We start from the raw sequence: 26,261 nt of genomic DNA, 5'->3' as shown, positions 1-26,261 counted from the left end.
GCACGCTAACCGAGCACATTAAAACAAAGAGTTGGCAGCTCCTGAAGGAAAAGAGCTTGTGCTCCACTGTTCCAACTTGTCAGTCAACTCATGCCAGCACTCTCCCTGTCTGCCTCTTCTCCACACCCTCATTACATGTGTCTGTCTGGACTGATCTGCTCATCTGTTCAGGGACTCTTCTGACAAGTCAAAAATTCTGCCTCTTTCTGCTCTGGAATTGGATCAAATCACCTCAGCTTTTTTTTTTTTTTTTTTTTTTTTGTAGTCCCACCAGGAGGTTTTTTGCTTATGGTCTCATTCTGTTTGCCTTCACTACTTGTCTGTTTTTGATTTGTAGAATGGAGGAAGCCGAATTGCTGAAAGAAAGATTCCAGGCCATAACAGTAAGTGCTCATGGTTATAATTCACTATTTAAAAAAAAAAAAAAAGGCTTAAAAGTAATATTAGTAATGAGCTGCTGTGTGTTTGCTGAATAATGATTTAGCTTAGGACAGAAAAGGAAAGGACTTTATATCTGCTTGAAATTGTTACTTAATAATTCTAGTTTATAAGGTATTACTTTAAGACAGCTGAGTTGACTGTACTGAGTTTATTATGGGTTGCATTGGTTGTATTGCACCTTAAATTTAAATTGAAAGCAGTGAAAGTATGTGTGCAAATCACTGCTGGACAGTCTAAAACACACATTACAGAATGTTTGCCTGAAGGTCAGAAGGCAGCTAGAGAATTCCAGAACAAATCAATTTTCACATTTCATAATGTGAGATTAGAAATTTTTCATTTGTACTGTGGAATTAAATACAATTTCTGAATTATTAATGATCTGTCATAAGTATTGCTGTCAGAAAAGTAAAAAAGGACAAACTTGGATTAAGCAAATGTCTACCTGCCAGTTTTCAGTGGACAGACTCAGTGAAGTTTATGCTGGAGACATTAGAAAACATTTTCAGTTTATCTTCTAAAAGGAAATCTGAGTGATGATTTCTAGTGGGTAATAGGAACAACTAAAGAATTTTTAAATTAATACAACCTCATGTTATAAAAATTGGCTGAAGCTAAATCCTCCTCTGATTTGATTTCCAACCAAATTTATTCAGTTACAAAAGACTTAAACTGAAACAAAATTTGGCCCTCTGAGATGAAAGGAAACCTCCAGAAGGATCACGTGCTCTCTTGGTTAATAATAAATAATGGAAATAAAGGTATTTGTCACACTCCTAACATGACAGATTAGTTGTGAAACACAACTAGCAGAATAAATGGTGGGCAGAATTTAAAAATACCTTATTGCAATCAAAATAAATGTAAGAAGGCCTAACTGAAAATCTATGGGAATCTAACAGGTTGGGTTTTAATTCAGTTGAGTTTTAATTATGGCACTTGATAAGAGCCAACAGGAGCATTTATTGTATTTACTTGAGACCTGACACAAGTCCACAATAAGGTAATTTGATATGTTTTAGAGGGTTTAGAGTACATTTGTTTGTTTAACTGCAATGTTGCCTGAGCCAGGGTCATAACCTGGACTTTGTCTCTGGTATATGGACTCAAAAGATAACAACAGTTTTGGCACTCTAGAGAAGTCCAGGCCTCACAATTTTTTATGCTCCCTGGGATTCAGGGGCAGGAATAGGGCAGCACTCTTGGCTGATGAGGACTCCTAAGAACATACTGAGGCTGGCATCCTCCAGTTGCAGCTTTGCTTCCAAATGAATACTGGAGCAGGTTTTTATTTAAAGAACCTGAGACAGCTTTCAGTGTATTGCATTAGAAGAAATAGGAATTAATATTTGGGTTCTGCCTATGACTTCATTTGTTACACTTGATGTGTAAAGGAGTGCTCCCTACTTTCATCAGTCCAGAGCATTCAGTTGAAACATGTGGAGGGTTCTGACTGCAGAAATAAAGTAGCCTGAATAAGGTGAAGTTATCAGCACTAACAACCTGCAGTAAGAGTTGTCCAGAGAAACAACACCCTGCAGTTACAATAGCAAGCTCCTCCGTGGCTCTGAGGAGGTTTGGCTCAATACCTGGGACTTTCAAGTCTACCTTCCAGATGTTTGGTGTACAGGATCTAACAGGGTAGCAAGGGGCACTCCAGCCGTCAACTGCACCTGCACTGAACCTTATTGGAGTCTGTTGTTAAATATCCGTCTCCTTGACAGCAACACAACCAGCAGGAGTTTTCAAAGTCTTTTGCAAATATTTTCTCCATATAGCAAACAAAAAGGAAAACACGATTATTGTTTGTGTTCATGATGGTGTTGTTATTAAATGTTTTGATTCTCCCACGGCTCTGAAAAGGAAACTTTTTTCCTTTGTTATGTAGCTGCCACCTGCTGCTAGTGTATCTAGAATATAGAAGAAAATATAAAATGCCTTCATTTGTTAGAAAGACTTTCATACCTTAAGATATGAAAGCTTTAATACTTTGGATGCTTAGTGGTTTTTATGTCTGGAAAATGACATGGAAATAAAAATATATTAGTTAAAACATTAGCTGCTCCATGGAATTTGACAGTATGTGGCATTTGCCAGGGGACCAAGACCACCATCTCTGGCACCACTGTAGAACAATGACACAAACCAATGGACTTGGCAGGCAAGGTATTTCACAAGACACTGCTCTGTGGATGCCACTGCCTTTCTTTCGGACAGATCCAGTCTAGAACACAATTCATTTCTGTGCACAAAAATCAGGAAAGAGTCCCACATGTTTCAGTAGGAGTGAAAATTAACACCAAGTCTTACCTTGCATTGATGCACAGCAGAAAGGAATGGCTGAAGATGCTCTGTCATAAAAAGCAAATCCTGCTCACATTAACAAGAGCATAGTAAGAGAGGATTCAAGGACTTCTGCCAGCAACGATCATCTACAGGGTCAGAGCATGAGGTTTAATAGAATCACGGCTCCCTTAGCTATCCAGGAGTAAACATTTATTCCATTAGATGTACAGTCAAAGCTTCATAAAGCAAGACATGATGTGCAGACAAAGCATAGCAGAATGCATGGTAGAAAGTGTTCTAACAGGTTTTTAAAGTTATTTTGGCACACAAGGTTCAAAAAGATTCCTCATACTTATTAGCTTAGGAATTAGACTGAACTATAGAGATATATAGCCTAGACATATAAAAGACAATCTATTTCAGCTGATTCAGTCTGGATAACTGTCTAACAGATATTTAATACCTACTAGTGAAATTAAAGCATGCTAGAACACCAGAGTATACAAGAAGAAAAATTTCAGAGAGAACACATTGGACATAAAAGAAATGTGGACCTCTGAAAAAGAAAAAAACAGGCAAAATTTTCTTTACTGAATAGGTTCCTTACTATACAGTTAGTTTAAAATGCACTAATTTATGCCTTTATACTCAGGTTTCTTTCTGCACAGTAGTTTATGTACAAATACTCATTTCAGACCGCCCAAACTCTTATTACATCTCCACTGGTGCAAAAAGAATATTCAAATTGACTTAAAATATTTTTTAATAGTATAAAGCAAGTCAAAGTTCATTCTCTGGCTAAGAATCCTATCCAGAACTTTAATAAAGACAAAAATAGTTTTCCTTAAGAATTGTAATAATCTGTAAACACAAGCTCTTGTCACACTGCTCATCTAATGATGGGTTATTTAAAGGCCATTTATACCATGAGACCAGGAATTCTTCCTGAGTAAGGAAAAGTGTGATGATCAGAGACCAGATATTCTATCTTCAAAATCAGGTCTGGCTAATAAAAATCCAGCATAGCAGCTTTTGGATAACGTCTCACACAAGGGTCATTGCAGAAAAATTACATATTGTAGTGATCCTAAATCTGTAAATTGTATTAAAGAGCATCGGCAAAACACAAAACCACTTCAGAGATAAAAATAGCATGTATTTTGAGGAAAGAGCCCCACCTGTTCTGTTTGGAGTATTAAAAAAGGCAGACTAACACCATCAAGGAAAAATTGTCAAGGGCTTATAAATAACTGCTATACTTTGCAGACTGCGAGAGATCAGTGACACTGATGTTCACCTACAAATTCCCAGCATAGTATCAGCAGTGCCTGGCCAGCCTCTGTCCTGGTTTTGGTCCCCATAGAGTTTGGTGGCTTCTTCCACTTCCTATCCTATCCTTCAGAAAAGTGTCTTTAGAGCCTGTGGCCCCACTGCTGATTTCTCATTTCCAGTAACAGTGAAGTGATTCAGCCAAGCACACCGCAGCTCTTCCTGTTTCCAAATCCCAGATCCAGATCCTAGGGAAACAGTGGAGAACAACTCCCAGCCTTATGTCCAGCACTTCCTTACTGACTTTCTCCAGTCCTTACACACAGCTGGTTCCCCAGGTGGGCTGAAAGGGCAAGGCTCTTCCTCTGTTTGTGAAGAAGTTAACCCCTTCCTAAACCATATTTGTCTGAAAACAGACCCTTTATTAAAAAGGTACCACTTTTTTAACCGAGCCAGGCTGTTCTAATTGAAAGAAGAATTAGCTTCCAGTCAACAAACACTTCTTCACAGCACAACAGAAGACTTAATTTACTTCCCCAAAATGTATCAAGAAGCAAGTACAAATGTTTCTTGATTGGCATATGGCAAGGTGCCATGCCCAACAAGAGAATTTTATAGCATTAAGGCTGACCAAGACAATAGCCTATTAATACATCTTATTAAAGTTACTTTCCTTTGGCATGATTTCTTTCCCCCTGTCTGCTGAGGACACAAGGTACTAAATCAGTGTTTGACCTCACACAGAGGAACCACAAGGTGACAGTGCTATCCAAAAACAGGAGAGGCTCAAGCATGGCCCGCGTTCAGACATTGTTCACCCATTTCCTTTTTTCTCTAATCTGTAATAAAAAGGATTAAGGTGGCACTAGGATAGACCAGCACTACACAAGGTTTATCCTTCTAAAGAGCAGCAGCCACAAAAACAAAGCAAAAATTTTTTTTAATTGAGAAAACAACATATATGATGTATATTACACTCCTCCTTTCTCATCTTTATCATTATTTGATTAACAAAATAAATTTCTAAGTCTTTGTTTATTCCTGTTTATTTCAGCTATTAGCTACAGGATACATAAACTCAGTGCTGGATTCACTGACAGCCCATTTCATCTAGTGATGTATCACAGCTGCTCAGTGTAGACCATGCAGACTCTTTCCTCTCCTAAATGATCTGTGGCCAGCCTTAGGAATTTTGGTCAGGACCCATTTTTAGTCTCACTCTGCATGTACAATTTTGCTCAACTGTACTTTCTTCCTGGTTTTTCCCCCTACCCTTCCCAAGACTAAATAATTTTTATTTTGCATCATCCCTCCTTTGTGGTCATTAACACATTTAAGTGTACTTTGGAGAAAGAGCAGTGGAAGCCATACCTGTGTAGGATCAAGTTATTGCTGCAAAGAATTATGCACTGCCTGAGCACCACATAAGCTTTGTAATAAGGCTTTATTTGCATGGATTGATTTCACCCTACTGAACAACACTTACATAATAATTTTATTAACAAGTAATTTCTCTAAACAAAGTTTTATTGTTTCTAATTTGTAGGACAAAAGAAAACTGCAAGAAGAAATTACACAGAAACGTCTAAAAGTAGAAGAGGAAAAAATGAAACACCAACATTTAAAGGTAAGTAAAGTGTTAGATTTATGTAACTGAAGATAGCCTCAAGTCATACAGCATGAATAAAGGTTGGGGATGTTGGAATGCAAATCTTCATGCATTTAAGTCGTGCTTTTACTGTCAAATTTTCATAGCTCTGTGGAGTCCTGCCAGGACTCCATTTGACTTTAATAAGCATCACTCTTTGAAAAAAATTACTCTGGGGAGCTAATGTTACTTGATCACTTACATGGCATAAAATGAGATCATAACCAGGAAAAACTCATAGATTAAAATTAAGTTTCACATTTCAGACTGGGTGTGTTCACTCCCCAGTCCCACAACAACAACCCCACTTGGTACAGGGTGCAGCAAAATAATGAGGTCTAATTGCATTTTTTCCTAGAAAAAAAAATCCACCCTATTTATTTGACTGTAGGCTTTTGTCAGCTTGTTTAATTATCTTTAGTAAAATAATGCAGTTCCTTTGTATATTCAAAAAAAGTATAAATGCTACAAATATTGTTCTCAAATATGGCCTAGTAAACTCAGGATTACAAAGTCCAAAGGTATAAGAAACCTAAAGATCCACCTCTGTAGAGAACTGAAATTGCAATAATCTCTATCCAACATCACTATTCTTAAAATGTTTATAGCAGTTTGGCAGTCCATGTCATTTAAAGAGATGAGACAAAATCTATACTTCTAGAAATATGCAAGACTTGGTATTTTACATACTCTTTTCATTATGTGAGCAGATAAACCGTCTCAAGAAAGATATATTGAATCTAACACCAGGAGCGTGGCGCGTCTCCTCCAGCAAATGTGAGAGAAGCATATTTAAAACAGACTCCTCTTCAAAACAGACACCAGAGCCTGAGTTTCATCCACCCTTTTCTTTTGTGCCAAGCCAAAAAAATGAAAAGCCATGATAAACTAGTTCACTGGGCCAGGCAAGCCAACACACAGCCATGCCCAGGTTTTATTGGAAGATAGTTACTCCAAGGACAGGCTTGGCCCTTTGTGGAACATCTTGTCTAAAAGGGAGGGGAATATCTTTTCCAAGTCCTGTAACCTTTGAGTAGCAAACATGTGACCCCTCCATCATGGTACATGGCTACATTGAGTATTGAAAGTTGTATTTCACGTTTCCATGTCTATAAATCCAGATGACTCTTTTGCCCTTCTTTATAGAGGGATAAACTGATCTGTTGTAGACAACCAGCTAATCCTCACTACTGCTATGTGCAGACAGAGCCCTAGGGCAGTTTCCTTACAGACTTAGAACATGTTGATAGATAAAATTAATAGGTTCAGTGGAGTTTTAAAAGTTAAGAAAGCAAAAACCAACCTTGCACTTACTCTGAAGAAATTGTACAGAGTTTTTAGAGAGGCTAAAACACTCCTGGAAAAGTACTACTGAAATGGTTTTACTTTGGAAGAGAACAGAGGATGTTATTTCTCTGCCTCTTGTATGAGAAATCATACAGAGATCATACAGAAAAGCTTTTAAATCAGTCCTATTGCATACACAAAGCAAAGCAAGGATCTGCTGAGGAAATTATTCACTTGGAAAAGAAGAATCAAGCATACATTTAAATATATACTTTAAATATATACTTACATACACACGTAAGTGGTATAAATACTTACATATCATTAGTTATTTGGAGCACACAAAATGTAGACTACTTTTTCCAGCTCAGGAATAAGACAGGCACCTAATATCAGACACATCAGTACATGAGCATCTTTTGCTTTATACCCCAGAAATTATGTCCCTTAATGAACATTCTTGCTTCAGACTAATTCAGGTATTTCAACAGAGTCAAACAACAACAGGATCCAGTGCATGAATTGCTTTAAAACAGATTTAGACTTCTAAAACATTTAAACACTGCAGTAAGTTTTATTAAGGGGTCATTTCCCTAGCAATTCAGGCTGATTCCACCCATTTATACACATACCATTCTGTGCATGGTGAAATCCAGTGCTACATGATCTATTAACACAACTCACACCTGTCCCCTAGGAAACTATTGCAAGTTAGTAAATCTCACTGCCAGAGATGTTCTTGTTAGACAGATAGCATTATCCTGTTCCTCATTTTGTCCTTCCTATTTATAACCCTTAGCAACAGGTTTATCAAAAGGGGTTTTTTTTTGGGTTTTTTTTTTTTTTTTTTTTTTGGAGCTTTTCTTTGGTATGTTTTTTGTTTGTTGTCTAAAAAAGGAAGCTTTAGCTTCCTTTTTGCAAATAGGAATCCCTGCTCTGGCTTCCCAATTACTTTGTTTGCTGCCCCCAAGTAGATTTCTTACTAGAAATACACGAGGCATCATGACAGATCTTAGTTATTTGGTAGAAGTGGAGAAGGAAAGTTTATTCCCTACGTGTGCACATAGGGAATGAAGTGGAGGGCATGCAAGCAAATACACTTGTCTGGACAGGGCTTCATAGAACTGCAAGAGGTATTAGGGGCTTCTAGTGTGGGTACAGAAGAAATTTTATCCAGTATTTCTAGGTGTACCAACAACTAATCCTTCCTTCTACCTGGAGTCCTTCTCACTGAAGCAACAAGGGAAAGGACCAGACAGAATTGTTTGAAAAGTGCAGTAGTGATTTGCATGTACTTTCTAAGAGCTTTTGCAGTTTAGTTTATTAATTTTCAGGCTTCTGACATGCCTGAACTCCATTAGTGCTACCTTGTAGCTGCTTGTCACACACCTCTTCCTTCCAGCAGTTAACAGTGTTGAACCACTTTTTTTTGTGTGTGTGAAAAGAAGTGAAAATTATTTATGCCTTCCCCAAAATGTTGTAAGGTAAACTGCCATACTCCTGGGAGAGCAAGACCCACAAACTTAAAACACCTTTGCTTTCCAGTGAAGGATGAATCTCTCAATGCTAGTCCAGCCTTGTTAAGGATGGTAGTGGAGTTATACCTGGAGCACACACTGTAAATTATTCACAGAATCTGCAGGATGTTGTCATGGTACTTTTGATGTGACCATGAACCACAGAACAGCATGATTACTTTCCAGCACTCTGGCCCCTCCCAGGGTTTTATCACATCACAGTGGACAAGTATCCCTGTCCCTTAACACACAGAGCCTAATGCAAAATGAAAGTGCCTTCATGTCAGTGCTATAACACATACACAACCTGGTTCTGAGCTAGAGACACTTTGTCATGGAAGGAAATGTTAGAAAGCAGAAAAAAACCTGTCAGGCCCAAAGCAGCTGCTCCTGCACTGGCTTGTGCCTCTGCCTGGATGGAGCAGACCTGAAACCATCCTTTATTCAAAGGTTGTTTCCAAACTACACAATGTGTCATTCTTTCAAAAATGGCTAATCAAATGAAAAAGATTACGTGGCATTTAGTTGGGAGTAGCAGCAAACTGCTCTAGAAACATGCAAAAATAACACTATTGTCTTACACTTGTATTTAGGGAGTTTGTTTTCTTGGGCCTAACCCTATACAGACAGAAGCTTTTGTTGATTTCAATACAGGGTATCAGTTTCTGAGGTCTACAGTGCTAGCCCTACTCTAAATATTACAAGGAATTATCAATTTATTTTTGGAGACAAGTGCTAGACTAACAGTGTTCCAGCCAAGATGAAAACCTCACTTTTCTAGAGGCCATACTTATCATTAAAATCCAAACAGCTTGATAGAAAAGGAATTGATAACTATATGCCCTTGACAATACAGTATCTTGTAGTCAATAAGAGTTGTGCCAACACCAGGCTACCTGCATCTACCAGACACTGTAAAAATATCCTATTAAATCTGCATTTGTTTCATTAAAGCCTAGAACACAACTACAAGGAAGTGCTGTAAAGTAATTCTACAGACAGAGTCAAGGCTCAGGAGACCAGTTTTGAGCAACCTGTGTTTACCAAGATTTCCTAGGATCCAGTGTTGACAGAGATAGAATACTGTCCTGCAGGCAAAGGCAACTGTAAACATTGCTCTTACATCCCACAAGTAAAAAAATTAAAAGCACCATGGAGTGCACAGACTTCTCAGCCAGCCTGTTTTAGACACACTTTCTATGACATTATATGTCAAGTGGAAAATGGCTTTTGACTGCAATAAGGTCCTACATATATATTTCTCTGCCAGTTGGGCCTCAGTAATGCCTCATGGAAAGTACACAATAAATAGAAAATGCAGGAAGCAGCAGTTGAAGTGACTCAATACAGGATGCAGGCAGGGATTCCAACAGCCCTTGCAAGCAGCACTGAGGTTAATGCAGCAGTGCTGGGCACACTCTGCGTCAAGCAGCAGTAGTCAAAATTTAATGTAATCTGCATCCACATCCTGCAATTAACAAAACTGTATGGGGGGAGACAACAAAAAACTTAATATGGAAATTAGACAGCTCAAGGAATCTAAATTATAACTGGGACATTAATGGTTAATTAAAGACTTCACATGTGTGCTCCTTTTTTGCCTGTTGAAAGAGTATTTCTAAAGAGTCCCAACTCCTTCCCCAAGGCAGCAACTGCATTTATACCCCTGAGTTAGACTGAAAGGAGTAAAAAGAGTGCAAGAAAGTTGGCATGGTTTACAAGTTTCAGCCTGCAAATATGACCTTACCTCCAAGAATATTTATTTTACAAGGAGTATTTTTGAGAGCTCTGATGACTTTCAGGTAGCACCTTTCCTAGTGTAAAGCAGCTGTAGGAAGTAATCAATGCATACAATGGTATTTTTCAGAATTTGAAAACACAGCTGAGAGAGATACACTTACCTGTGCACATACAATACACCCATTTGTAAGCCACCACTGCACCAAAAGAACTCCACAGGCACGAACCAGGTCAGGACCTAAACACCTAAGCTCTGGGTTGCCCCTGCAACAGCAGCTCTAAATACACATCAGGTCTGCTGAAACAGTAACCAGGCACCAGCTGCCCACGCTCCACCTTTCCACTGCCCCTCTTACCCCACACATCTTCACCAGCTGAAATGTGAGTTCACTATCATAAGTACAAATGATCCTTTTAAATTCCAGGGGTAGCATTGCATCACTAACTCCCTAGAGATCTCTTACTCCTATACAATCTTATTTACAGAAACTTCTCATCTGTCATACCTCCTTCTAGAAGCTATGCAATGCCAGAAATTAGGGCTATTGAAAGAAAACTGTTGTGCTTCTGACTGGAGCCTTTCACATGAGTCTGTTGTATGTATGGTTGTACAACTCATTTGCTTTATTGAAAACACACAAACCACTTGATCCACTTACCCATATTAATCTGTTATGGATAGCAGCTGACATACTCTACATTTCTGTTGGATGAACTAATAAAATGGGACAATGACTTAAAAGCAAAATCTTTAGGAACAATCTCAAAACACAAAAGTTTAGCATTTTTCTTCCAGTGGCACTCACTGTGGTCAGGTTGCCTTATGCTGGATAGATCACAATGCTGTGGATCACATCTGTGGCATCAAGACAAATACAGCAAATGGTTAAATAGCCTAACTTCTAGCATTCACTTACTTGTCCTTTTTTCCCCCATCAGAAAAAGGCCTTGAGAGAAAAATGGCTCTTGGATGGCTTTAGTTCTATGACTCCAAAAGAAGAAGAAGAAATGCAGAAGCAGAATCAGGAGGACCAACAACGGACTCATGAGCTGGAACGAGACATTTTCAGGTAGGGAAGTACCCCTGCCCTTGTGACTAGGTTAAAATGGTCTCATCTTACGAGTTCTACCTTATTTTATAAAAGATGAAAATATCAACAAGTACTAACACATGCAGAGTAAAGCAATTCTTGCCATGTTCTCTAGCCAGTCAGAATTAAAGAATACAGAATACAATTTTCCATACCACAAATTGTAACAAATAACACAATAACTATATTGCAAAGTATTTGTTTCTCTAATTCCAGATATTCTTTCCATGCTGTATTTGGTAGTTGTAAGCCCCAGCATATGGGGCTTGCTCTAAGATAGCAATTGTTGAATCAGAGCTTTAAAACAACAATAAATTTTGAAAGTTCTCCAGTTTCATTAGGCCCTGGCACAGCCCTTAATACCTGACTTCCACCATAACAGCACTTCAGAACAGTACAGGCTCCCTAGCCCCATTAGTAACACTTATCCTCAGTTTTCTATGTGCTTTGTACTCAATTTAGTCCCAGGACTTTTCTATAGCAAAGTTCTTTTTTTACCTTTCAGTAGAGATGTTTCTACAAATCTCATCACCTAGTGCTTCCCTATCACACAGGACTAACATTTAACTGCAGAGACAGTCTCATGAAAGACTTTTATTTACCATGGTGCTTATTAGCTCCGGTTAGAGCTTCTCAAATACCACAGAGCTGTGTACACAGTCACCTCCTTCCCTGGGTCCAGGCATACTGACAGGTACTACCCTTTAGCACCCACAGAAAATGTTCCAGTTCCTTTAGATTCTGGAAAGGATTTTGGAAAGGATGATTTAATCATCCTTTTTCAAGGCTTCTTCCTCTATTTCAATTCAATAGCATTTTCCTTTCTACTTTGCTTCTACTGCCCTCCTACACACACTCTTTCGGCAAAGCTGTCACCAAGATTATTTTCTCTAGTGATCTCCCATCCTCTTCCCTCCTTCCTGCTTCACTCCATCTCTGACACAAATAATAATTCTCTTGCCTGACAGGTAGTAGCCTTGTGCTAGTTTATCCTATAATTATGCTGACTTCTTGCTCAAAAGCACCTTTTCTCTGCAGAACATCTTCTTACACACTTCTGTAGGATTCATTGTTGCAGCAGTAGGAGGTAGACAGCAAGCCCTGAAAACATCCCAGGAGGCTGTCATTTGAAGGCATGCAAGAGGGGCCCATAAGACACTGTGAGTGCCACAAAAGAACAACATCTAGGGCTAGAATGGGCTAAGGAGCAACAAGGAAATGGTGCTGAGCAAGCATTTCCCCATCAGACCACTGGAAGTTCAGCCCTTCTCTAAGTAGTGAGAAGAAAGAATAGATTCAAAGTTCTGTTGACCCTGAGCAAAGCCTGAACTAAGAATTTAGGCAGTTTTATTCACATGTCTTTTGCTATAAATTAAATTTCCTACCACTCCCTAATAGTGGTTTAGCAAGGGCATCTAGAAGAACATTTACATTGCCTTCCAAATAGCATTACATCTTGTTTATACACACCCAGGCCAGTTTCAAACCAGCCAGCAGTGATACAGAAACCTAGGAATAAAGTCCACTAATAAATATAAAATATGCATCATACAGTTCTTGCACAGTGCTTTTGCTACACCACAGTTATCACCAAAGCTAAAAAAAGCCTGACCTTTGACCTGCCCTGTAAATCAAACATTGCTAAATTGATCATGTAGACACATCATACAGTAGAAACAACAAACTGAGAGGCTCAGTAGAATTCTTTCTTCTAAGCATCTGACTATTAAAACTCACTTGATTTGGAGATCTTCAGTTCACTCTGTTGATTATTCTCTATGTGTTTTGTCTTCAGTTAAAAAATTATTAATCACTTTAAAGACTTTTTGATTACCCTTATACAAGTCATTTTTTTTTCTTTCTGCTGAGAGGACATTGTAATTGCTGGCAAATTATTTACAGTAGTGGCATGGGCCTTGCCATCACCTTCCTAAATGGGATCTCTGTTTTGAAACATTCTTTACTTGAGTGTCAAGTTGAGCTGGTGTATGTCTACTAATCAGTTCAGATTTGAGCATTTTTTTAATAAAAGGAAGAAGTTCTATTTTTTGTATCAATGACAAAACAGTGAATAGCAAGCAGCCTGAGCCACCTTGGAGACAAATGGCTGAATGCTTTGGTTACAGACAAAAAATTGCATTTACATTATCTGTCCTATTTATCCTCTGTACAAGTTGGAAGCTTCAGTGAACCAAGTGAGCACATCCTTGGTCAGGGTACAAGCTGAATGAAGAATTAAGAGTCCTGTTTTCTCACTTAATCTTCAGCTAATAACACTCATTCTTGATGGAATTAGTTGCTAAACAACATATTTAAAAATGCAAAATAATGAAGGCCTATTCAATGGCTTGTAATGTGATGCATGAAAGCAGACTCAAGGCTATACTACAGAGCTGCTAAAGCATTTGACTCACCTAAAAATATGTGAGGGCTTGCTAAACTGCCTTTTCCCCTCAGTCTAGAATTCTTCACGGTGGTATCTTCCTATCTGCTTTTCATTCTCAAGCCATTTATTTTTTTCCTGGGGTGGCAGTGATGTCAACTCCAGCAGATCAGCAGGTGGCCAGCAGCATCCAGGCAATCTCCATAGATTTTCTTAATTCAGCTGCTACTTTGGCAGAGAAACCTTTCAATTAATGTCTTGACTTCTAAGATTTCTTCTCTCATCCACACCTCTATACTACTTATTTCCCCCTCTCAAATAATCAGTGGTACTTGAAAAGAGGACAAATATTCAAAGGATTGATTTGATACAGTAGCTGTGTCATACTTCCATTTCTCACCTAAAAAATGCAGCGCTGTACAAAAGGTAATTTCATATATTTGCTAGAATAGTTGCTAGACCCTTTCAAGACAAACTGTGATATAACTTCATAAAAATGTGATTGACTTAGAAGTTTCTAAACATTTGAACACATCAGAAACATCCTGGCCTAAATTTTCAACTGCATGATGTTATAAGGGCTTCAATTTCTTTGAACTATACAAATCACATCTCTTAGATTTTCTCTCTAAACCCACTGAGTATTGAATCAGGTCTCTTAATTACCATATAAAGTGGGTGTTGGTATGGGTGAAAGAGCATATATAAACTGCAATTTGTTTCTTGATCACCCAGGTAAACACACGGTTGTTTTTAATCTTTGATTTATTTGGGGTTGTGGTTTTTTCCCCACCTCCCTTTTTTCAAGTATCTCCAAGATTTTTCCTCCTCTTCTTACACCTGTGTGTCTAGGAGTGTTTAGAGCAAAGACTGAAATAAACCCACGTATAAGTTAATGATTTTTCAGCTCATTATGCTTCCATAAGTTTTTAATGATTTTCAAATTATGAGAATATTGTGATCAAGTCTCATCTAAAAATAAACATATCAATAAAAATAAAACATCTCAACATATTAAACAAAGACTGTTCCATAAGTGTAAAGTGTAAAAATATGGCACATGGTCATTACTTTCTTTTATAGCTGTCCAAAAATACTCATCCCTCCTGTAATTTTTTTTAAATTTTGGCACTGTAATCAGTACCTTTGATCAGGGTTCTAAGGCCATCTTGCAGAGCTCAGGTCCAAAGTGTGAGCAGCTTTTAAATATTTTTTTTAGCTTTTACTTTCATCCTGAAGGGTTTTTTTTTCCCCCCGTATCTGTTTTGAGGTCTGTGATATCTTTGTATATCAAAAAAGAGACGTTGTCACCAACAGATAAAAGTCCATGCAGCACCCTGTTAGTGCAGCTCTACATATCTGAGCTGAAATAGGGCAAGAGCCATAATGGCAATTCAGATTCCTCAGCCACACAGAAGGAAATCAATAATGCTGATCTGTCAACCTGCATCCAGCTTTTCTAGACTGATTACTTTAAAGGGATGGCAGACTTTAATCATTCATGTGACTTAGTGTATAATATTATGAATCCTAGCACACAGTAAAAAAGTCAAAATACAAAAAAATAACACTTCTTTCCCTTGGGGTTATAGGCCAACACTTCTATAACCCTGTCTCTAACTTGGTCTCAGATCATCTAGTTGTAACTATTCTGGCTGCTCTCAGCAAAAGGTGGTATCAGTTGCCTTAGGTCTACAATCATTGATTTCCAGCATGGATTAAAAAAAAATAACAGAAGGCATATTTCACTTAAATATGGAAGCTTTTGAAATTTCCTTTTTTTTCCTTAAAATTAAAAGAAGTTTTTTTTAAAAAGAACCAGGAGACTAAAGTCATACAGCATTAACTTATAGCATAAGACATTCAGTTCAAGTCCCACTTCAGAGTTAAATCTGGAGTTGGATTCTAGATCTTCATGGGAAATTGGTTTCCCAACTACTGAGCTAATAAGGCAAATTCCATCTAAAACCCAACAAATATACACTTATGCAGAAAAGAGTAGTCTTGGTTAAAAAGAATAAAAAATAGGAAACAGGACACCTGCTTAAGTCACTGCCTTACTCAACAGAGAAAAATTGACCAAGATACTTTACTTTAGCAGTATGCTTTACACCCAGACAACCAGGAATAGTTTTTCCCCTCTCTGACACAGAGATTCAATTTTTTATCTTGGACCTTTCTGTTTAGAAGTGTTTGTCATACACTAAGAAAATAAAAACTCTTATCAGGAAAAAAGATACCTTAATCATTGTACTCAGCTTTAATATGCAAGAAACTATACAACATAAACTTAACACATAAGAAGGGCAGGGAAGGGAGCTGTAATACACAAGCCTACAGCAAGTGTCAACAGCCCAAAAGGAAGTTTTACTTCTGAGCCTCAGTATTCCTTTCACAGAACAATAAAAGTTTCTAAAATAAAATAGTTAACCCATCAGCCAAGTCCTAACTGGCAAAATAGTCCATGTTTATATGTGGAAGGCTTTGTTTGTTGTTGGGTTTGGGATCTTTCCTTTTTAAATGAAAATACTATTTCACACCTTTTTCCCAATGTGTATGAAACCACAAGTTGATCTCATAAGAGCAAAGTTTGTCAAGGTAAGTAGAACCATCCCTACTAATGTCCATATTCTCAATGCATCAACTCCACAGTGTTGTTCTCTGCCTGGTATTAAATCAAATGCAACTGTGATTGCAGACTGGAGAAGGAAATTGAGGCTCTGGAAAGACAAGAAATGGAAGTCTCAGCTAAGGAAGAAGCAATTTTAAAGAAACTGAAGTCTGTTGAGAAAACAACAGAAGACATAATAAAGGTTAGTGCTATCTTATTCTAGAAATAGAATTTATTACTAAATCTTCATCATATCCAGGGAAAGGGGAACTAGGTGGATCCCATGAGTGGTCATGAGCTTTTGTCTGAAGTGACAACAGTTCAAACACGAGAGGGGTCAAGATGTTACATTGTTTAAATGCCCATATGTCTCCATTTGCTTATTTATGGGGGTGGGGGAGCAATTCCTATCTTTACTCATCTCTAAAAACAGCACTGCCACTGACACCCAGCAACTTTGCATCTCAGCCAGAGACAGACACACCAGGTACAGACCAGGTACGGAGGCTGATCTATTCATGCTCCTTCAGGTGATGTGTCCAGCTAAACTGCATCATGCTCTCCACCACGTCCCTGACAGAGATTATGATGCATCTTAATGTTATCAGCCATTAGTCTTTGTCAAAAGGTAATTTTAATATTTTTAAATCATCTTAAACCATCTCAAAAAATACAGTGATGAACCTAAACTTCAGTTGTCCAGCTGTTCTTACATACACACACACTGTATTCTCTGAAGATACACAGGGAGATAAGTAAAACTGGAAAGCCAAAGTAGGACTTGTAAAAAAAATCTTTGATGCCAACAAGGTTGGGCCACAGTGGGAAGCTAGGTCACTGTTTAACACTGCATAATATTTTTGTCCTTCCCTGTGTGACTTGGAATCATACTGGCAAAAGACCACAGAAATTTCACTGTCTCACTCACCATGCTCCAACTAAGCACATTTCACTTTTAGCCCCTTCTCTGTATGAAGCTGTGCACACAAAAGGTTAAAACTATCAGGGGAACTAAAGCAATGTCTAGTTAACATCTTAAAAGTAACTATCACATTTATTGTTAATGGTTCTCTTTCCCACCTAGTCTGTGAAGACTGAAAAAGCTGGATTTGAAAAAGGTACGTTTAGTCAAAAGAATATTTTTAAAAGGTTCTTGTAGAAGTAAGTTAAAACATACTAATGCTTTGTGGATCTGTGGATCTTCTTTACTCAGAGGCAGCAGACTACATATATGCCAGCATCCCTGACCTTCCCAAGTATTTCAGACCTTCTGCACTGAGAAGTACAGCACATGCTGACATGGATGATGAAGACAAGAGAAAAGGTACCGCTTATTAGTAACTCCAGAAGGTGTCAATATGTACAAAAGCTTCCTATATATTGAATCTAATACACTTTAAGCAAAGAATAGACATTACAGATATGAGACATTTGTTCTCATTTAAGCTGTGTTACCAGTTAGGTCATCAAAACTGAGGTGAGACAGTGGTGTAAAGTATGTGCCACTGAGAATAACTCTTTTCACCACTGACACTTCTTTCTAGCACTTCATTCTTCTGCCTGTCATAACTAAGTACAGACTCCCTTCATATAATTCATTTCACATTTTCTATCTGCACTTACAGCTGTTGGGTAGCCAGCAGCAGTCAGGCTATTTCCCAACTACTACAAAGCCTTCTAACCCTTCAGAGTGCCCAAGACTCTCTGGCACTGCAGCACATGGAGCTCTTCAGCTGCTATTGCCCAGCATAACGCCAGGGGCCAAGGTTAAATCTGGATTTCTCACTCTATCATGTAATGAAAACTGTCTCAACAGCTGATTCTTCCTCACTGAATGAAAATACTTTTTTCCACAGGAAAAAAGGGGACATCTAAAATGGGACTCTAAAACACGGGTTGTGTATGTGATAGTTTCACATATTTAATAATTCATTCTGACAGTTGTTCTCTATCACTGTCAGAAGTCCTATATTTCTTGCAGCTACTGCATTACCAGTTTAAGCACTTGTTTCTTTCAACAGCATTGTTTGCCATGGAAATTAAGGTTGAAAAAGACATGAAGACGGGAGAAAACACAGTGTTATCAACAATACCTCTTCCCTCAAAGGAATTTAAAGAGACAGGAATTAAAGTCTATGATGATGGCAGGAAATCAGTGTATGCAGTGTCCTCAAACGGGACCACAACACAAAATGGGATGGATGAACTTGCTCCTGTTGAAGTGGAAGACCTGCTACGGCAGGCAACTGAAAAAAATTCTCAGTCTCCCACGGAGTACCATGAACCTGTCTTTGCAAACAAATTCTGCAGGCCAGTTACTCCTCAGAAAGACAAATTAGTCCCAGGACCAAAACCGGAAGGCAGTGACAAAAGAGAGATGAATGGCTTTAGCAATCATCAAACAGGGTTCTCCTCCAAAACAGAGCCCTTTATGCAGCAAAATAAAGAGAATGGCCTTGATCTTCCAAAAGTAATACAACCAAAGTCTCCCTCCCCAGTAATTTCCCATACAGAGAAGAAAGTGCACACTAATCCTGAGAACAGGGTGATTCATAATGAAGAAAGAAATACTGCACCTGAGGAATTAAAACCTTACCAGAATACAAGGGAAAAACATAGAGAGACAAGGTTTTTAAATGCCTGTCATCCTAACGCAGCATCCCCGGCACCTCAGGATGAGGAAGATGTTCGGTACAACATTGTCCAGGCTGTACCTTGTTACGTGGATGAATCTGAACCTGTAACAATGGTTTTCATGGGCTACCAGCGCGTTGATGATGACGATGCAGAAGCAAACCAGAAGTTGTCCCCATATGATGGGGTTATCCATGCAGAACTGGTTATCATTGATGACGATGATGAAGATGACAGCAAATCTGAGAAACCAGCATATCATCCCATAGGCCATTATAGTCAAGTTTATCAGCCAAACAGGAAAACCACAGAAGCCCAACAGACAAATCCTGTGAGCAGTCTTGGTGCAAGCCTGAACAAGATATCCCACAAAAATTCCATCTCCCTGCAAGAGCAAGAGGAACGCTTAAGCTCACCAACACACCATGCTCATCTTCACAGCCAGATGTCTGGAGATGGTACAGAAGATCCCTCACTAACAGGTAACAGAAAAGGAAAATCATGTCACTGCTGCTTGCTCATGTAGCAAATTGATATTGGTCTTATCTGCTGGCAACTGTATCACTTATATTGTTTGGATTGTTTCAGACTAATATGCTATTAATAATAATTTTTTTGCTCTTGTTTGTTAACAAATACCAATCTACATTTTGGATCCGTTGAATTATTTTGTCTTCAGCAATGCTCTAGTTACCATACCAAAATTTGGAAAATAAACTATTACAGAAATTCCATTCCTATAACCTTGAAAGATTAAAAGTGGTTCTCTTTCAAATTCCATTAATGCTACCAAAATTAGAAGAATTAGTTTTCATTTCTTGCAGGTAACTAACAGCATTGCTACTTAATTTCTCCTCCCTCACTGGCATGTTTTTCTGCCTGTCTGCATTCCAACTATTTCCTAGATCATCCAAGTTACTCCTTAAATAAGAAAGACCGCTTAATAATCAGCTTTACTTTGTATTTTAAGGAATCAACATTGCCAACATTGTCTTGATAGTGCTTATGCAAGTTTTAACGTTTTTCCATTAACCCGAGTTAGACATTTTTATAGCTTCTGAAAGATAATGAAACAGTTTTCATCACTACACACTGTTAGTTCAGTAGTCCACAGAGTTATTTTTGAATAATTTTATATTCTATTAATACATACAGTATCTATTTCTTACTATAAAGTTTTATAATAAAAGTTTGAAAGCAATAGCAGAATCTTCCAGAAATATAGAAAACTCTTCTCTATGATTATGTTGCACTTTAACACGTACAATTAGACTCCATTTAAGTATACTTACAGAGCAGCAGATTGCAGACAGTAGTCACATTCCACCTGAAGGAAAGAACACTCTGGTTGAATTACAGGAAGATCAGGGGTCCTGATGCTACATTCCCTCCCTCCAGAGAATTTGCAGCAAAAATGTAAAGCTGAATCGACAGCCCAGGTATTCTTTACACTACATGTAAAGTCAGGAGAGAGGATGATCTTTGCATCATGTAAGAACTTTCAAGTATTTTTGCATCAGTAGGCAGTGATTGGGAAGAACTGTTCAGCAAGAAAGGCTCTCTGCTTTTAAGAGCATCAACATCATGGAGTCATGCACACAAAAGCCAGAAACATTTCAGCAGTGCTGCCCATCCTTTCTCATCAATAAAGGCCACTACACTTCCATTACCTTTGCTTTCCTCAAGCACCCATCCTGCCATCTGTATACTTCTCTGTGCTCTTCAGCACCAAGGGCTGCTGCCAGCAGCTTTTATGCCAGCAACTGGAAGTAGAAGTAGTTAGTACAGGTAAGATAAACCACTCCAGAAGCTGCTCTAGCCCATTATATTTTGGGGATGGTCCCTTAATTCTCCTATCACATAAATATAGGATAACAGAGAAGGGACACTCACGCACCCACCAGCAGGTTTCCACTGAAACAGGTCATTCGTCCTACAGCCTGCTGAGTGGGTGCTCCTGAAAGTATCCTGGGAAAGAGTAGTCCAAGAAGTAACTACAAGCTGGCAGTACCAGTCAGATGGGCCATACACAGGCCGTGAGACATTAGCTGAGCACCCTTATACGTACCAACCTCCACTTTTTTTTTGTCTCTCAGGAGAAGCATCTGAAATTTCTACATTTTTCCCCTTCCACTCAGACACTTCACTAACAATCTGGGTTCTCTCTCATTTGAGGTTAGTGAAAAACAAATACTTTCAGCAAAAGGGACTAAGCACAAATATAGCAAAGATATTTGAGAATCTGTCCTGTAAATCTGTATTTGGTCTCAGCCATTTACTTGTAACTATTACACCAATAAGAAAATGGCCAATTGGGAAAGAAAAATGGATCCCGGCTAAATTAAAAGCAATTTGGCAATTGCCTCAAAAGTTCCCCCAGTCAGCACTACCTCCAAGTGAGTATCTTTGTGCCTAGTAGAATTTGGAACTAAGCCATACTCTTCTTTAGCCCTCCACTTATTTATTGCCACTCCCTGGGACATTTTTGATCAGTGGAAAAAGCCAGGAAGTGACTCAATCTTTCCCAAACTGCTGTCTAATCCTACTGAGACTTCTAAAAGAGAAACAAAACCAGGAAAGCCTCTCGATTTAGAACAATGTATTATAGAGAGCTGTTTCTTAGAGAAATATATTGTTTTCAAAGCAGTCATTGATGCCCACCCTAGCAGGTTCACCCTAAACACCACTAGAGAAAAGAGTGGAGTCAATTATTTTTGGTAGCTTATCATTCATTACTAAAACAACAAACAGTAAAACAGAAGAACGAATCCTCTTGGAAACTAAAACTTTGGGAAGCACTTACAGCATTTAAACATTAAACAAGCACTGAGGACTCTGAAAGACAATGGAAAACAAAGAAGCACAGGAGAGACAGCATGATGGCCCCTCATGAAACTGTTTTTCTTTAGGAAAGAAATGAACATTAAGAGCAAGTTACTGAATTAGTTAGCAATGGCCAAGGACAAGGAAGCAGAGGCATTGTTCCATGTGCCAATCTATATAGAGACAGATCAGATTAAATTAGGAGCTTTTCATGCCCACAATCTTACAAAGATGTAGGACATACCTCTTTCCACATAGCAGCAATTTTCCTTCCCCCACAAGCTCCTTTCTTCACCAATATTTCAAAGTATGTGCCCTCAGAAAACCATGCAGAGAAAAGGATGACAACACTATAATTGGTACACCTGTATTTGCATTATTAGGGCTTATTTTCTTCTTCAAATTTCAGGCAAATTAATTCAAGTGCAAATGTTTTGAAGATGCAATGCTTAGAGAAATGAAAAGTCCTTGGGAGGGAACAAAGGCTAGACATAGTGAAATGAATAAGAAAATGCAAAACTAAAGCTGAATAAGCAGCAAAACATACTGACAGTGTGGAACAGGCTCTCATGGGACACAAAGGTCCAAGGCTTTTGGCAGCTAGCTAGTCTAGATTAGCTTATTTTTTTCCTACCACTGGAAGCGTTGCAACCTTCAAAAAAACACAATGGAGACAGCTCCATTTGTGATGAAGAAAGTAAAATAAAAAATCCTTTTCAATGAAGACTCATGCACACCATCTTTTCCTGTAATGTATAGAGCAAGACAAAACCAGACTATGAGCTATAAGTGAGGCATCAAACTGACTGTTCTCAAACCATGACCAGGGCTTAAATCCTTCAGAATTCCTCAGCCTGTAAAAAGTACACAGTGTCTTTGTAAGAGCTAAGGTTAACATCAGTGGCTCTGATATAAAGTTACACTCAGATGCTTCTATGATTTGTATCAACTTCAGCATTCGAAACATAGCTTGAGTTGGACACTTGCTGACATGTGTAAATCAAGTAAACAGCTGCTTTGACCCCTCGTGTCTCAGCAGAGAGACATATGCAGGGTGCAGGAATGAGGCACACTATTTTTGGTGACTCTTCAAACTAGCAGGTCAGAGTAATGGAGATTATTCCCATTGCATTCTCAGATCAACAATGTGCTGGGGGGAGGCTTTTACATATCAAACAACAGCATTATATTGCTGTTCTAAAAATAACCTTAACATTAAATCATTGGCCTTTTACTGCCCCTTTCAAACTTACCCCCATTATACCCAGTTACAGACAACAGCCGTACTGATGTTTATACAGGTGCTGTTACTTCATCAGAAAAAAAATCAGGAGCATGACTAACTCCCACTCTGACTCACAACACTGGGAAGAAAACAAAGTTTTCTCTGAGCATCACAGAAAAGGAAAAGGTTTCCAAACAGTTACAGCTCCCACCAAGGAGTTTAGTTTAAACAAAGTTTGTTTAATTATTCATGCATCCTTTTAATCCGTCAGCATCCAGACAAGGGCAAAACCAACTCTGTGTAATGTGTTAGTGAAGGTAACAGAGTCAAAACAGAAGGTAGCTGTGCTAATTTTTAAATAGCAATTATGTAGTAATTTCTAAATATACTCACTTTATTGCAAAATTACCAGAACTAACACCTTCTACTGATTTCTTTCTATAACACTAAAACAATGCTTATTCTGCTGGATTAACCACTGGAGGTATGTGTATTCTTCATTTTTCTAAATATGGAGATTTTGCTTCAGAAATAGAAAGACTTAAAATGCAATGGCTTTGTTTATTTTTGCAGCTCTGAGGATGAGAATGGCAAAGCTGGGGAAAAAGGTCCTTTAACAGCTGTAATGACATGGAAGTAAAATTTACCACTCAAAGCAGATAAAGCTAAGAAGACTTTCTTCCACATACTTTTTCTGGATCATAATGCTTGTTTCGCTACTCTGTTTCATGGGCTATTTTGCCCTCTGCATAATGCAATGGACTTTAACAGACTTTCAGATTTGACCAACTGTCACATGCACACATATCACATCCTGGATTTTGTTAAAAGTAGTGGGAAGTTACTTAAGGCCATAAATGCAGTGTATATACAAATATGAAGACATATGCATACCTGTTCTCACAATCAGAAATACGCTGTTGCTGCATACACAGAGCAGATAAACACCTATCTCCATGGAACTTCATGGGACATTGTTTCACAATTAAGTGTGCCAATCCATCTGATTTTGACTGAAAATGCTGTTCCAGCATTGTTTTTATAAAAGCATTGGTTATTAAAAAGCAAAATGTGAGAGAGGAGTGGGAAGACATGTAAATATAAAAAGTGCTTTCCAATTATACTACCTTGGATAAAATGTAAAGCATTCCTTTTTAAGTGATAGCAGAAGAAACAAAAAATAATTAAGCCAGCATATTGAAATATTTAGCCCCCTTCTAGACCTCCACAGTACATTCGCCCTCCACAGTACATATTTACATATGACAGCGTAGCCATCCTCACACCCCGCTCTCTTCACCATCCCACAAACATGCTGCCCACCCACAACCTCACAGAGCAATCCTGTGTGTAATAATATGAACAGCCTGACCTCCTGAGCATGGTTTCACCTCCCAGCCTGCTGAGAAAGCTCTGCTTTTCCAAGAAACTGGTTGTCAGACAGGCAGTGCTGTCCATCAAAAAAACCAACCAAAGAAACAAACCCCCAGCAACAGAAAAAGACTCCAACAGCCATACTGTTTAGGTTTCAGTGGGCTGGGGAGCTAAAATCAGGCAAGCCTCCCATGAGAAATATTGAGTTGCCAGTAGCTTGTCCTGCAGCTGAATACAAAGATCTGTTACAGGTGCAGCCACTGCTGGGCACAGTTCTCCAGCAAGTTTCAAGGCTCCCACCAAAAATAGGTTAATTCTTTCCACATGGCAGAGGAGATAAGGACCCTAAAAGCAGGTTCAATCACACCTAGAGAAATCATGTCCAAGTCAGATTTTCCAGTACATAGTTCTTGGGGACAAAAAGTGCCTCTTAGCACACTACACCATTATACTCAAATCAATAGAACAGCTTTAATTCACTAGGTCTAAGCCTCATTTATAACACTAAACAGATAAAGCTCATGTTGTGTTATTCTGGTACAGCTGACTCAAATTATGCACCAGTAAAAAAAAAAAAAGCCACTATAATTTTTCGCTGGTATTCTTTTCAAAGCAGAAAACTGAAGTTACTACCTCATACTGAGGCACGATGGTAGTAATTGACTGATTTGTAGCCTCTAAACATTTGGTGGCTCCCAGTCTGATGTGGGCAATAATCTCAAATTTTAACACTTGTCAGAAATGGTTACCTGGAGAGTGGAATAGTAAATAAGAACAAATAAATTTTATTATAGTACACTTCCTCTACGTCTATCCTCTTGTTGTTTGTTGTTTTATAGTGAGTTTTTTTCCTCATGCTTCTTCTGTTATTTGCTGGTTGTGAAAGCAGAAGGCTTCAGCCTCAACTCTTAAGGATATACCAAAAAATGAGAGCAGGTGAGTGATACAAAGTAGTCACAAACAATTCTTGTAACAGAAGCAGATGGCTATGGACACTCATCCTCTGCTCCCCCAACAACCTGTACTACTTAATAGTATGGAAAAGGGAGCAACTATCATCATAATACTAGTCCAAGTGGTTTAAAGGAAAGACTGGAAAGTTTTGTGCTTCTGGAAAGTAGGAATGTTCATCATCTTAGTGCTACAGCCCCAGAGCTTTCCTGCATCCTGTATCAACAAGACCAGAAATAAAAGGTGACAAATCATCTTTTCAAAAGTCAGTAGTGATGTCATGCAAAACTCTAATTCATCATTAAAGCCAAGTGATATCTAAGGCCCCACAAGACAAAAGTCTCTCTGAAGCAAAGCTGAAGCAGCAGTCCTTCTTAAGTGCAGTATCCTTTGGGATGATTGTCATAAATAGCTGGTTCAGAGTGATCAGGTTTGTGGTTTACATTACGTAAAGTCACTTTTGTACAGCACAAGGAAGACCAGCAGAAGCTAGACAGTGGTTGAACTAAGTGAGGTATGAACTAAAACAGGCGGCTCCAAGCATGTCTGAAGAATTTGTCCTGTGCCAGTTCTGCTGTGCCACTTAGGTATGTGCAAGTTTCCCCCTTCACACAAACCCCTTGCAGAAGTCGGAATCAGATTTTTGTGAGCAAAGAATTTCTCAGAGCTACTAGCAGATCATCCCTGTTAACCACCCTTCCATTCACTTGGACTCTTCTTACTTCAGCCTGCGCCAAAACCACTGAGGTATTAACTTCTGCATAGAAATGCAGAATACTGCAGTTATTCCGTGGATACTGCTGTTCATCTTCAGTTGTCTGGACAAGGATATACCCACATGACAAAAGAAAACCATCCATACCTGCTCAAACAAAAGCTTAATAATAGATAGCAAGCAAACACCCATTCCAGAATATCTATCTGTATGAGATAGCTTGAATTTAAAGGCTGAGTTTCTGAAAATTGTTCCAATTAGTTTGT

At 38.5% G+C, this 26,261-nt stretch overlaps 1 protein-coding gene across 1 annotated transcript; it reads left to right on the top strand.

Annotated features, from left to right (window-relative positions):
• PALMD (palmdelphin) lies at nt 1–25,130 on the top strand. The gene is made up of 8 exons (XM_053984619.1): nt 1–383; nt 5,543–5,623; nt 11,128–11,258; nt 16,361–16,475; nt 17,358–17,391; nt 17,487–17,597; nt 18,295–19,389; nt 23,529–25,130. The coding sequence occupies exons 1-8, from the start codon at nt 339–341 to the stop codon at nt 23,570–23,572; spliced, it is 1,656 nt and encodes a 551-aa protein (XP_053840594.1). The 5' UTR covers nt 1–338; the 3' UTR covers nt 23,573–25,130.
• The last annotated feature ends 1,131 nt before the right edge of the window (nt 25,131–26,261 follow it).

This window comes from Vidua macroura, chromosome 9, assembly GCF_024509145.1.
Source record: "Vidua macroura isolate BioBank_ID:100142 chromosome 9, ASM2450914v1, whole genome shotgun sequence".
In the NCBI taxonomy this organism is placed as follows: Eukaryota; Metazoa; Chordata; class Aves; order Passeriformes; family Viduidae; genus Vidua; species Vidua macroura.
Note: the sequence above shows the minus strand (reverse complement) of the source record. Positions and strands in the feature narration are given on the sequence as shown.

What these genes read in the sequence shown, in the direction of transcription:
- PALMD (XM_053984619.1), top strand. Translation starts at nt 339, where the DNA reads ATGGAGGAAGCCGAATTGCTGAAAGAAAGATTCCAGGCCATAACA. An exon ending in TGAAACACCAACATTTAAAG is followed by an intron (nt 5,624 to 11,127) that starts GTAAGTAAAGTG and finishes TTCCCCCATCAG; the next exon opens with AAAAAGGCCTTGAGAGAAAA. An exon ending in TGATGAAGACAAGAGAAAAG is followed by an intron (nt 17,598 to 18,294) that starts GTACCGCTTATT and finishes TTCTTTCAACAG; the next exon opens with CATTGTTTGCCATGGAAATT.